The sequence below is a fragment of the Alnus glutinosa genome, chromosome 4 (assembly GCF_958979055.1).
Source record: "Alnus glutinosa chromosome 4, dhAlnGlut1.1, whole genome shotgun sequence".
Taxonomy (NCBI): Eukaryota; Viridiplantae; Streptophyta; class Magnoliopsida; order Fagales; family Betulaceae; genus Alnus; species Alnus glutinosa.
Genome location: NC_084889.1, coordinates 27716249 through 27729583, shown reverse-complemented (window position 1 = coordinate 27729583; position 13335 = coordinate 27716249). Strand labels below are relative to the sequence as shown.

Here is a 13335-nt window from a genome sequence, read left to right as displayed (position 1 = left end):
CAATATTTTTGTTCGACAAAAGATATATTTATATACAATAATCACATTGTAGTGGGTATAATTTAGTAATAAAAGTGTGATTTGTTGGATAAATCTTTTAATAATTAAGGAGTTTTTTTCGGTTTGTTTAATTAATACTATGATAAAAAAAAACTTTATTTCTTGAAAGGAATTAATCATTTACCTATAATGAAAGATTTGAAGAAGAGTAGACATTCCTCGTGATTTATACCCATAAGAGTCAATTAAAAATTTTGAAAAATAAATAGACTACAAAATTATGAAACATAAATTGTTTTTGAATTGGATCGATACTTCAAATTGAATATTTGAAGAATCCATGGATTCATCTAAATGCCGAACATTATCCTAGTTAATTCAAGCCTAACTAAGATAAATCCATGAATAAATGCGCAATTTGAAATCAATCTCACTTTTGAAAAATTAACTTTCACTGCTTAATTATTTCCCGAATTTAAAAGAGATCCCTCCGTGTGTTTTTCGTCCAATTTCAAGACGTCTATTAATGCTACACTAGCATTTTTGCCCAAGATTGTGTCGGCAATGACTTTTCTTTTTGAATTTTTTTTAACTTTTTTAATTTTATTAAAAATATTATTTTAAAGTGAATTTGGCAATAATGCTAATGTGACATTAATAGACGCAAGTAAATTGGACCGAAAACACACAGAAAGACCTCTTTCAAATTCACAAAAAAAAAAAAAAAAAAAAAATTATGTTGTGAAAGTTAATTTTTAAAAAGTGAAAGATTGATTTCAAATTGCACATTTACTCATGATTTATCATTCATTCACCCAATATATATATATATATATATATATATATTAAACAACCCATGCGTTGTCGTGTCATAAAATTTTCTCTCATGGAATCTCAAATCTCAAGTCTTGCTTGTTTGTAGTAAGACATATCAAAAACAAATAAATAATTACAATCCAAACCTAACAATTATCATCTACAATAGTAGTCCATATACTATTGGATAAACTGAAATAACTGAAACTCTCCTTGAATATCACAATCCACGATTCTTTTATTGTTCTTATTGCTTAAGAACATTCCTACAGTAATGACTATCAGTTCAGTTTCCAAATAATCAATTGTAAGAGCAAAATTTGGCTTATAAGAACCATTTCCCACATAACAAAAAAGCCCCTCTAATTGCAAAGGACAAAGAATAATTATTGTAAAAAAATTCGGTTGTTTTCCTGTATTGGATATGTATTGAGAAAACGTACAAACTCAGAAAGGCAGAGAACAGCAATTATCCAACAGTTTAAGCTTTAATCCGCGATGGCTCTCCCACAGCACTCTCCATTCTTGTGTACCAATCGCCAATGCGAGTGTGCTCCACCATATCTGTACCAGACCTCAGGTAACGGATGGGTCTTAACACCCCATAGACAGCAAGGTCAGCTAAATTAGGCTTGGAGCCCCCTGACACAATGAGAAACAAGAACGAATGAACAATATGATCATGATGAGGAAAAGAGAAAGAATTCCACACGCCTATCTCATAATACAAGACTAGAAGTAGGCACATCTGCTGCTGTATCCAACCTATTTGTTCGAAATAAAGTATTTGATGAATTGTTTTCGAAAAGTGTGTTAGTGGAGTGTCACGTCTAAAAACCTATTTGGATAAATGTTGTTGAGAAGTGTTTTTTAGTGTTTGAAAATTAAGAAATGCTTTTCAAAACTTTGCCAAACATACAAAAAAAAATCCATGTTTCGCTCCATTAAATTAAACTATTACTTAAGTAATTTAAAGAATTTAAGTGATTGTGTCAGAAAGGCCACAAGTTCAAGGAACTAATCAAACAGGGTGAAAACAAGGGGCAATGCCTGAAACTCTGATTGTTTGGCTGTTTGTGTTTTATTTTTTCGGGGTAGTTGGCAAGTTGGGTAGAGCTTTTCGTTGGGCATGGAAGTAGCAAGAATTGGAAGAAAATTCGTTTATCTTATGTAATGCATTTGGGTGGAGAGAAATGGTCGAAAAGGTTTGTGAATCATCAGTTTTGGAAATACAGTTTTTAAACATCTATAATTTGGTGGGTGCTAACAGATGCTGCTTCACTGTGCTAGATTTCTTAACATGTTTGAATTTTAGGAGATAAAATTTTACCTTCTATATTTGTTTTATTTTTGTGGTGTTTCCCTTGTATAACACCATGGAATAGGGTTGTACTCCTTTCTATGTTTTCAATGAACCAATTTGTTTCACTTATCAAGAAACTAGTCTCCACTCTCAAGTATTATATCTTCCGTTATATAAAGGTCACTACCCTGTATGGATCCCACTTTAGGGTTTTTGGAGCGACTTGGATAGGGTAATACCCTTGAGCATGTTCACATAAAGTATGTATATCAAGAATGATATACATACTTTTTTCAGACTCTCATAGTACCGCTCCCTTAATCATGTTAGGAGAATATTTACTATGACAATATCATTCAAGTGTCAGCTCCTCTCCACTAAAGATTGGGTGGGTGGTGGGGGGAGGGGGGATCAAGGGTGAAGTCGTGTGTTGATATCCACTGGGCATGTGTTAATTATCAAGCCAATAATAATAAATAAAAAATAAAAAGAAGAAGAAGACAGAAAAAATCTGAATGCAATGCATGAACATCAATTGATTAAATAATGAAAATTATGTAATGCATGCTAATGTGCTCGTAAAAAAAGTTGTGTATATGACACTTGAATGCATACCAAGGAACTCACGGCCATTTAGGGCCTCAACCCATGTTTCTGCAGCTTCATACAGCGCTGCACGTTCATCGGTGATGTTATACTTCTTCTTCAGTTTCTTGGACACAAAATACATAGCAGCAGCTCCAGCATATTTCACTGTAATTTTTTCTGTAAAGCTAAAATTACCTACAATAATAGGAAACAAGCATATAAGAATCATGACTATCAGCTAAAATCTAAAGCTCAAGCTGTTCATTCACTGGAGGATGTAAGAGCAGAAGAAAAACTGGTTAAAAAATTAGAAACGTATGCAGATGATAGAATACATTAAATGGTCCCTCCCCACAGGGGGTGATGGAGAGAGAGATCTGTGATTTCGAATTAACACTAGAAAAGTACAGACCAGATGAACCAAACACATAGCATACAATCAAACAGGAGTCTAGAAAGACATAACAAGCCAAAGCTCTGAACATGTTTGAGCAAACATAGACACAAATGCAGGACCTTCAACCTAACCCATAAACGCCATATATGCAATTCTTTCCCCAAACCATGAATATCATTAGTACAAAATCTATTTCTACCACTACAACAAATGATAGGCAAAAAGCCTCACATCTTATGGTGATAATGAGGATCCAGAAAGCTTGACAATTTTTTTTTATAAGTAATAATATATTAAGCATCGTAGTTGATGGACCATTCTAAATTTAGAAGCTCCCTTCTACCCTTTACCTTCTGGGGGGTTAGCCTCTAAGGTGACATCAATCCCCTCACACGGCTCCCCTGTCAAATCCCAATCCAAACAGGTGGCAGGGGGAATCACCCGAAGGGTAAGGAAAATCTCCTTCTTCCCCATCCCCACCCCAGCATTCTCCGTCTTCCACACCCCAGAAATCTCTGTCCTCCTCTTCACTATCCACCAACTCCAAAGAAGGACCGACCAAATTTGTCATCTCACCAGAAGAGACAGGCGGGGCACTGAATGACAAACACTGCCTCTGCAATCAAGCTCTTGTCCATTTTCAAAAACCTGCTACACCTCAACTTACAGCTATAGTGCTGGACGGGATTAGAGGTCAGCACAGACAATTGAAAGTGATGTATTAACAAACTCAAATCATGAATCCCAATCACACAACTGCCCTAATACACATTTCCACTGATAAGAGACTGATTTTGGAAACAACCGCTCAACAAAAACCCTTCTAGAAGCCAACTAAGTCTTGACATAGGTGTTGAACCCTAGAAGATTGCTTACTGGGGATTCAGTGCTAGCGGAGTTGACTATTACTTCTTTTACACTTCTTCTGCCTTTTGTGGTAGTAAACCAAAAGAACTGCTACCTTTTTGTCATTTTTTAAAAGGGGAGACTTCTATTCAGTTGCCAATAAGCTCTAGCTCAACGGCATTTCCCTAATAAGAATGGGATGGAGGGTGGGGTTGTCGGCTCAAAATCCCCACTGAACGATATGTAACTCACCAGAAAAAACAGACTACTATATAATCCACAACCATATCTTATTCGACACAAACATGATAATGTACCATTAACTAAAGGAGTACTGCACATACCTAGAAAGCTCCTCCTCCACCCTCAGATGTTTTTATGACAAATAAGGCTAGGATTTTTTTTTGATAAGTAAGTAGAGAATTTTATTAGAAAAACGCAAAGCGCAATCAAGTATACAGGGGGTATACAAGAAAGACAATTAAGAAGAAGAAGAAAGCAATACAAGGAAATCGTTAAAACTGATCTCTAGAGGTGCTAGATACGCAGCCGTCCAGGAGTACAAAGAATGAAGAAAAAAGGAAATGAGCTCCTCTATGGTTCTTTCTTTGTCCTCAAACTGTCTATCGTTGCGTTCCGTCCACAAGCACCACATAAGACAACAAGGAGCCATTTTCCACACGACCGCACTTCGGGACCGTCCCCCCGACCACCAACAGGCAAATAAGTCTATCACCCGAAAAGGCATCACCCAATACAGACCGAAACGGCTAAGGATGACATACCAAAGAGCGCGTGCAACCTCGCAATGAAGAAGAAGATGATCCACAGTCTCCCCGGTCATTTTACACATGCAGCATCTATCAATCACAATGACACGCTTCTTTCTGAGATTGTCCAAGGTGAGGATTTTCCCTAACGCTGCCGTCCAAGCGAAGAAGGCCACTTTCAATGGGGCCTTGGTCCGCCAAATACTTTTCCAGGGGAATAAAGAAGCTTCTTTGCAGGCAAGAGCCTTATAGAATGATCTAACATCAAAAGACTCTTTGCGAGAGAGGGACCACCAAAGCCGGTCCCCCCCATCTTGAGCCATCTTGGATGAATACAGTAAGGAGAAAAAGGAAGCCATAACGTCCACCTCCCAATCGTGAACATCACGGAAAAATCTGACATCCCACTGATAGGAACCACTTACCACTACCAAATGGTCTTCTACCAAAGTATCCTTGACACAAGCTATATCATACAGAACTGGAAAAGCTTCCTTGAGGGACATCTCTCCACACCATACATCATCCCAAAAACGTATCCTCGACCCATTGCCCAAGATAAGTCTGGTATAGCTACAAAACAAGCTCCACCCCTTCCTAATGTTCTTCCAAATCCCCACACCGTGAGACCCAAGGGGATCTAAGGAACACCAACCAGCCCTAGTAGAGCCATACTTTGCATCCACCACGGATTTCCACAGAGTTTCTCTCTCATAAGCATAACGCCACAACCACTTCCCTAAAAGCGCCTTGTTGAAAGTTCTCAAGTTTCGTATGCCCAAACCACCTTCAGAAATAGGATGACAAACCTTGGACCAACTAACCAAGTGGTATTTGAATTCGTCACCTATGCCACCCCACAAAAAGTCTCGATGCAGCTTCTCAATGCGACTAGCAACACTGGATGGAATAGGGAAAAGAGAGAGAAAATATGTAGGAAGGTTGGAGAGAGTACTCTTTATAAGGGTAACCCTACCCCCCTTCGACAAATACAACCGCTTCCAGCTAGCCAACCGCCTCTCAATCTTCCCTACAACTTCATCCCAACAAGACTTAGCCTTGAAAGGAGCTCCCAACGGAAGACCAAGATACTTTATAGGAAGAGAGGAAACTCCACAGCCTAATATGTTAGCTAGACCGTTCATATTATCCACCTCACCCACAGGAACCATAACAGATTTGGCCAGATTAATCTTCAATCCTGACACAGCTTCAAAAGAAATAAGAAGCATACGAAGATAATGAAGATGATCAGAACTAGCCCCACAAAAGACTAAAGTATCGTCTGCGAACAATAGGTGAGAAATGTTAATAGCTTCGCTGTTGCCAGAACCCACAGAAAACCCTGAAAGGTAGCCCTTTTGGACAGTAGCAAAGAAAAACTTACTAAGAGCCTCCATCACAATGACGAACAATAGTGGTGACAGTGGGTCACCCTGTCTAAGGCCACGAGAGCTACTGAAAAAACCGGTTGGGGAGCCATTCACCAGCACAGAGAACCGCACCGTAGATATACAGTGCGCTATCCAGGAGCACCATCTCTCCCCAAAGCCACATCTTCTCAACATATACAATAAGAAATCCCAGTTAACGTGATCGTAGGCCTTCTCAACATCCAGCTTACAAAGTAACCCTGGTTCGCCGGATTTGATTCGACTATCCAAGCACTCATTGGCAATAAGAACAGAATCAAGAATTTGCCTACCTTTCACAAAAGCATTTTGAGGGGATGCTATAATCTTCTCCACCACCTTTTTAAGTCTATTTGCAAGGACTTTTGCAATGATCTTGTACACACCACTTACAAGACTGATAGGACGAAAGTCCTTTAGATCCACAGCCCCAGACTTCTTCGGAATTAAGGCAATAAAAGTGGCGTTAACACTTTTGACAAACTTGCTTTGAGAGTGAAAGTCCCAGAAGACCCTCATAAGATCTGTCTTGATCACATCCCAGCAGACTTGGAAAAACGCAAGAGAAAACCCATCTGGACCAGGTGCCTTGTCTCGATTCATGCTTTTCACCACCTCTAAGACCTCCATCTCCTCGAAAGGAAGTTCTAAAGTAGAGGCCTCAGCTGCATCCAAGGTGTCGAAAGCAATATTATCCATACTAGGTCTCCATGGGAAAGGTTCTGTAAAGAGAGACTCATAGAATTGAGCAACATGCTCTCTGATAACCTGCTGGTCGGAAGAAACAGAGCCATTGATAGAGAGCGACTCTATGGAATTGGACCTCCTATTCGAGTTAGCAATTCGGTGAAAAAATTTAGTGCATTTATCACCCTCTCTCAGCCAAAGAACCCTAGACTTCTGTCTCCAACTAATCTCTTCCTGCAAGATAGAGTTCTCCAAGTCTCTGATGACCACACATTTCCTCTCCTTTTCTTCGGAAGATAAACCTTGTTGTTCCTCCAACCTATCAAGAGTACATAACTCTTCCATGTGCATTTTTTTGCGAAACTCCACATTGCCAAACTCCTGTTCATTCCATCTCTTGAGATCAGCCTTTAAGGCCTTAAGCTTTTGAGTGAAGATGAAGCTAGGAGAACCCTGGAAGCGATAAGACTCCCACCAAAGCCGGACCCTATTCACAAACCCTTCAGCCTTCAACCACATATTCTCAAATTTGAACGGTCTGGAACCCCATTGAATGCCACCACAATCCAGGAGGATAGGGAAATGATCAGAACACAATCTAGGAAGCCTTTTCTGAATAGACCCTGGAAACTTGACCTCCCAATCTGGAGAGACAAGAAATCTGTCAATACGAGACCAAGAAGGGTTCTCCTGATTATTGGACCACGTGAAAGTCCCTCCAGCGAGAGGAAAGTCCATGAGGCCCTGCTCGAAAATAAAGTCTGAGAACTCCATCATAGCAGCGTTGAGGCGACCTTCCCTAGACCTTTCAGAAGGAAAGCGAGTGACATTGAAATCACCCCCAATACACCAAGGCATCTCCCACCAAGAAGCAAGGCCAGCCAGCTCGTCCCAGAGCGAGCTTCTTAAAGAATCAAGGTTAGGACCGTATACCCCCGCAAAGGCCCAAGTAAAGTCATCGGCAACGCTCCTAAAAGAACAAGCAACAGCAAACTCCCCCACATACACATCTAATTTCTCAACAACCCTTCTATCCCACATGATAAGGATACCACCAGAGGCCCCGCAGGAGGGTAAGTAACACCAATCAACGAAGTGACGTCCCCAAAGGCTCCTCACTAAACTGTTGGAGATGAACTCCAATTTGGTTTCTTGCAAGCAAATAATGTCTGCCTTCCATTGTCTAATTAAGTTTTTAACTTTCAACCGCTTGCTACCCTCATTTAAGCCCCTGACATTCCACGAAAGAATTTTTGGCTTCATAAAAAACCTCCAATCGCCCTCCCTTTACACCTACTCTGAGAACTGCTTCCGCTTCGCGCATCATAGTTAATAGAACAAGATAATCTATTAAGTTCTCTATTGAACTTGTTGCCCGCTTTCAGAGAAGAACCCGTCTCCTTCTTGTCATTTTCAGCAAGGATAGCCTCAAACACGGCTGAAAGCTGACCTTCATAGCCATCGCACGTGACCCCCACCGACTGGCTATACTCCAGAATCGCCTTCAAGAAGTCCATTGGAGATTTTTTACCGGAAAAACCCCTGATATTATCACCCGGACAGCAACACAAAGGAGCCGGCTCTTCCTCCGGGGGCTCAATAAGCTCCATTCCATTCGTGGGCCCCAAACCGGAGGGGGAGAAGAGGGTAATAGAGGCATTGTCAACTTCTGAAACCGAGGGATAAAAGCCCGAAGGAACCAAAGGATCCAACGAACTCCGACCAGCCCAGACAACCATCATTGAGTCTGAATCCATCTGAACTGTGGCAGGGGCATCCGGAACAACCTCCAACATAGAAACGGGTAGCTCAAACCCATTACTAGGAACCGGCTGGGAGGTTAAGCTTTCCGAGGCAGGGACTACAGTCGGCCCTCCGGCGCAGAGCAGAGGTGGGCAAATGACGGTGTCCACCACGTTGATGACTAGCCCGGAACCTAACTCCAACAGATTGGTGTTGCTTATCGGTGCTTGGATTTCGAGAGGAGCAGAAACACCACCGTCAGCCTCTGTGCATCCCACAGACTGAACCACACTCCTGGCTATACCCATTTCTTCCTTTTCTTCCCTCATATCCGCAACTGTGGTATTAGGTCGAGACCCCCGCTCTGGCCTGGAGACAGACTCGGCGAGCGTGATCTCCGAAGACGTGATCGTCGTAGGTGGATGACAGATCCCGTCGGAAGTCGTCGCTCTCTCCGGAACACTCTCTTGTCCACCGGAACCCATCGCTGACAACGGTCCTGTTGCTGGAGGCGTAGCCAGATCGGCCGTTGAAACACTTGGGTTGGGCTTAGTTTTCGGAACCCAACAAGTCCTCTGCTTTTTCTTCTTCCTGTTCTTCTTTCTCTTCCGCCTATCACCATTGGGCTTGAAGCCCGGCCCAACCAACAATAACCCTTCACGCACACTACTCAGTGCTCGGTCCACCTCAGTTTTCAACTTCTCCAGCTGGCTTTGCCAGAGCAGCAGGGAGGGTAACGTGTCTTTCCCTCCAAACATCTGAAACCCATCGCTAGTTTCACCAATAGAGTAGTCTGACTTGCCTCAGAAAACAGCAGGGAACTTTGCTTCCGAATTAGGAAATCTTCTTACCCCCTGCACATTGTCGAAGGCGTAACGGTCATGATGGTCTTTACCCAAATGGTACACCGGCTGAACCTGCTTCAACCCTTCCTCCTCCGGTCGGCGAGAACCTGTGCATAGAACTTCTGCGTAAGATGGTGCTTTGTCTGAGGCGTTTGAACCAGTAGCAGCATCAGTGACGGCTCCATTTCCGTTAACCCGCTCCATCGCTGGCGGAGGTCCAGTCCGAACCAAATCTTTCCCTGCTGACTCTAAGAGGAAATCCCTGATCTTACCCAGCTCTGCTAGGAATCTGCTCCATCCCCACCCATTCCGACCTTCAGGAATGTAAATAATCCCTTTCAAACCACCCAAGGCATAGGCTGCTACTTCGATGAATCTTCCAGCTATGTTGCCTCCTCGCCTAACGATGAAGACCTTGGACCCCTCCCTGAAAGACCTTACAAAATCCTTCCCTGTAAACCTCAGCACACTCTCCAGGGTCGAAAACAGCCACCCACTGCTCTGGGCACCAAGCAGTACGAGCCCTGTACATCTCCTCCTCCTTTCCTCCACTCTTACCACCGAAGCACCTTCTATCACCGAAAGCACAAACGTCTTAGATTCCACGCAACACCACCTCTCCATTTCCACCACACCACTCACAAAGTATTAGTAGCAACACAATAACAACTATTACTTATTACCCAGATCTTCTAAAGGTGTTCCTTCTAAGAGCACAAATAAACAGTTGCCAAGCAGACTATAAATCTAAATATGGAATTTTATCACTATTTCTTTTTCTGATGCTTCATATCAGGGAAGCATACTTGATATTATGCATTAGTTGTCTTAGCAAGAGACTAAATACATGGGACATGTACAATAGATCTCCTTAAAGAATTACAATCTAAATTTCAGACAATCAAAATATTCAAGGAACGAAGAAAAGCATGAAACACTGCTTATGGCCAACATCCAATGCCACAACATTCTCAAGAAAGAGGATTTCAGCATCACATCTATTTGATAGAAAATATATAGAACGCCTATTTTATTTATAAGTAAAAAAAATATAGAACACTTATTTTTTTGTTTAAATTAAGAAAGAAAATTTGATAAATTAATTCTAAAAATTAAATAATTATACACAAACAGCACAAGTCTTACCATTGCTTGTGATATAGTCAAAGGACTCAAGTGCCTCAGAAGTATTTCGATATATGTTTGGTGATAACATATGCACCAAGTGATTGTCAACCCACCTATATCATGAAGCCATAAAAATTAGCACACTGGATTTATCAAAAGCCATAGTTGCAAGCGTAATACCTGCTAAAACATGATCACAAATATAAATGTTGATAATACTGTGCCAAATAAAGCATAATTATGCCACACAACTCAAGTGGAAGCTTAGAAATGATAAATCAGAGCAGGAGAAGGAGGAGAGCATCATTTTAGAATGTTTTCAATCAAGGTACATAACTTTATTTACTATAAATAACTATATATACACACGCACACACACATGTATAAATATATATGAGTATGTATATACATGTCAGTACATGCAAACATAAACATTAAAGTATATTTGCAGATACTCTTGCGAACGAAACATACTTTTGAGGACTCTAAAACATGAAAACAAACATTTTATGCATAAACTTGCAATACCTTGTATAAAACTTTGTTTGCTTAACAAGTGAAGTTTATTACAGAAATTTCAAACTTCTCAAAGAATACTGCTAACCAGAGTTGCTTCTGGCAACACATAGAAGTACTTTGATCATGAGCATTTGCTTGGCCAAGGCAAAAAAATAATAGATCATCAAAATAAGCTAGTGAAAAAAAAAAAATTTACCTACGCCACTTTTTCTCTTCATTATCATCATCATCCAAGTCTGAATCAGCCTTTCTTCCCGGAAGAATCTTACGGCCCAACTTGTCAATAATAGCTGCAAACATGTCACATATCAGTTCAATGGACACTTAAAATGGAACTCAACAAGTATAAACAAGCCCATGATCATTCAAAGACAAGTACCTGAGGAGTCAACCAGCTGTTCCCCATCTACCATCAATATCGGCACCTTTTTATAGTCAGACCATTTAATTTCTTTCTTACTAATTGGATTGACCTCTACAACTTTGTATGGTATGTCATAGTAGTCAAGAAAAGCTGAGATGGCAAAAACATATCACCAACTTGTAAGAAACTTTATACAAAACAATACAACGCATCAAGAGGTAACCAGCACAATAGTAACTATTACTGACTAAATGTGTTACTTCAACTGATAAAAACAAAAGGTGAAAATGAAGCTGCTCGAGGATAATCCACTAACTTGGTAGCAGAGAAAAGACAGGAAACGAAAGAAAATAAATAACAGAATGAGCAAACACCTATTTTGGTCTCTAATTTGGTCCCTAACATTAAAAAGTTCACAATCAAGTCCCTAATTTTATTTTTTATTTTTTACTTTTTTTTTATAAGTAATTGCAAATCAATTAAATGAAAGTGCGGAAGGGCGCAACCCTTATATACGGGAAGTATACAAGAGAGCCCAATAAATGGGACGAGAAGAGAGTAAATTTAAAATTTTTACATAAGTAAAACCATTCAAACAATGATGGGACACTATCCAAAGATATAACATATTAAGCAAACGCTTATGTAGTTCCACCATTGTCAATGATTTGGCAACCGGAAGTCCATGTAGAGGAAGAGGGGCAGGACGAGCATGAAGAGGTTGCCAAATCGGCAGCAAAAATAACTTAATTGCAGTAGTGGAAATAATTTTATGGACCAAATCAAAACTTCTTGAAAACTTAATAAACCAAAAAAGAAGTGTGTGCCTTCACATTATCTAATATCAAGTTTTCCACCATTTTGGACCTTTAAGGGAGGAACTAAGAATCCCATTTCTAACTCGGTATAATCCAACTAAAACGGACAATTAACGAGCAATTTCAATTTCTGTCTTTCCAGACAAAAAAGAATTTCTTTTTTCCCAGTCATCCATTGCAATTTCCTATTCTTAACACAATTCATAAAAAACAATCCTACTCCTAACAGACTCTTTACGCAGTTCCATACACAGAAAACCAACACATAGAGCCTCGATTTCCAATTCGTAGCAAGAGGAAATTAGATTTTGGATGCAATAATCTTCAACTTTATCAAAGAATTCAAGAAGAAAATTAGAATAAGAGATATTTACCTTTAACTTTATTGCAAAAGGGGCAGGCTTCGTACTGGTAAAGAACGACTTCCTTGGGAACGAGCTCCGGCGGGGGTGGCTCCTTCGCGTGGACCTCATTGGAGAGTGACACGGCGGTGGAGATCGAGATCAAGGCCCCTGCTACACCGAGAGAAACTGCTCGCGCCGGAGAGCTAGAGAAGGAAGAGAACCACCGCCCGCGGGTGTACGAGCCGCCCTTGCTGCTGCTTCCGTAGAGCGCCGCCTGGAGGATCCGGTGGTTCACGGTGGCGCCTCCGTGGGCGGTGGCGACAGTTCGGGAGAGGACGGAGGACGCGAGAGTGGAAGCTCTTCTCATGGTGTCGGAGAGTCAGAGAGTGTAGAAATTGGTTCGCTAAGATCTCCGTCGAGGGTTTAATGGGGTTTTGGGGGTGCGTGGTGATTTCGTTACCACAGGTTGGATGTTGACTTCGTGTTACGCTTAAGAGCATTCTTAGTAGTCTCGTTAAAATAGGTAATTTGATGAAAATGTTAAAAAATCACTCTAAGCAACCTCGCTACTTTAACCAAAAAGTTTTGGTGAATGAAAATACTCAATAATTTTAATGAGTAATATTCATTCACCAACTCTCTCACCTCTCTCACCAATTTTGTTTCTTATTTATCTCTCACATGATAAGCAACATTTTTTTTCCTTTTTTCTCTCATTTTCATCTCCCATCTCTCTCACACGATGATGATCTTAT

General features: G+C 40.7%; 1 protein-coding gene across 2 annotated transcripts; it reads right to left on the bottom strand.

Annotated features, from left to right (window-relative positions):
• Positions 1 to 873: 873 nt before the first annotated feature.
• LOC133866453 (uncharacterized) lies at positions 874 to 13068 on the bottom strand. Of its 2 annotated transcripts, XM_062302986.1 has the most exons (7): positions 12611 to 13068; positions 11434 to 11568; positions 11251 to 11344; positions 10554 to 10648; positions 2735 to 2902; positions 1260 to 1458; positions 874 to 1082 (listed from the first exon to the last, which is right to left on the bottom strand). In XM_062302986.1, exons 1-6 carry the CDS (start codon positions 12945 to 12947, stop codon positions 1298 to 1300), a joined length of 990 nt encoding a protein of 329 aa, XP_062158970.1. In that variant the 5' UTR covers positions 12948 to 13068; the 3' UTR covers positions 874 to 1082; positions 1260 to 1297. The 2 variants fall into 2 exon arrangements, with proteins under 2 accessions (XP_062158970.1, XP_062158969.1); XM_062302985.1 differs by lacking the exon at positions 874 to 1082 and having other exon boundaries at positions 1163 to 1458.
• Positions 13069 to 13335: the final 267 nt, after the last annotated feature.

Bases quoted from the DNA above. Each gene is read 5' to 3' on its own strand.
- LOC133866453 (XM_062302986.1), bottom strand. From the start codon at position 12,947: ATGAGAAGAGCTTCCACTCTCGCGTCCTCCGTCCTCTCCCGAACTGTC. The intron at 11,345-11,433 runs GTACTTGTCTTT...ACATGTTTGCAG, and splicing joins ACAGCTGGTTGACTCCTCAG to CTATTATTGACAAGTTGGGC. The intron at 2,903-10,553 runs GTAAGACTTGTG...CTATTATTGTAG, and splicing joins TGACTATATCACAAGCAATG to GTAATTTTAGCTTTACAGAA.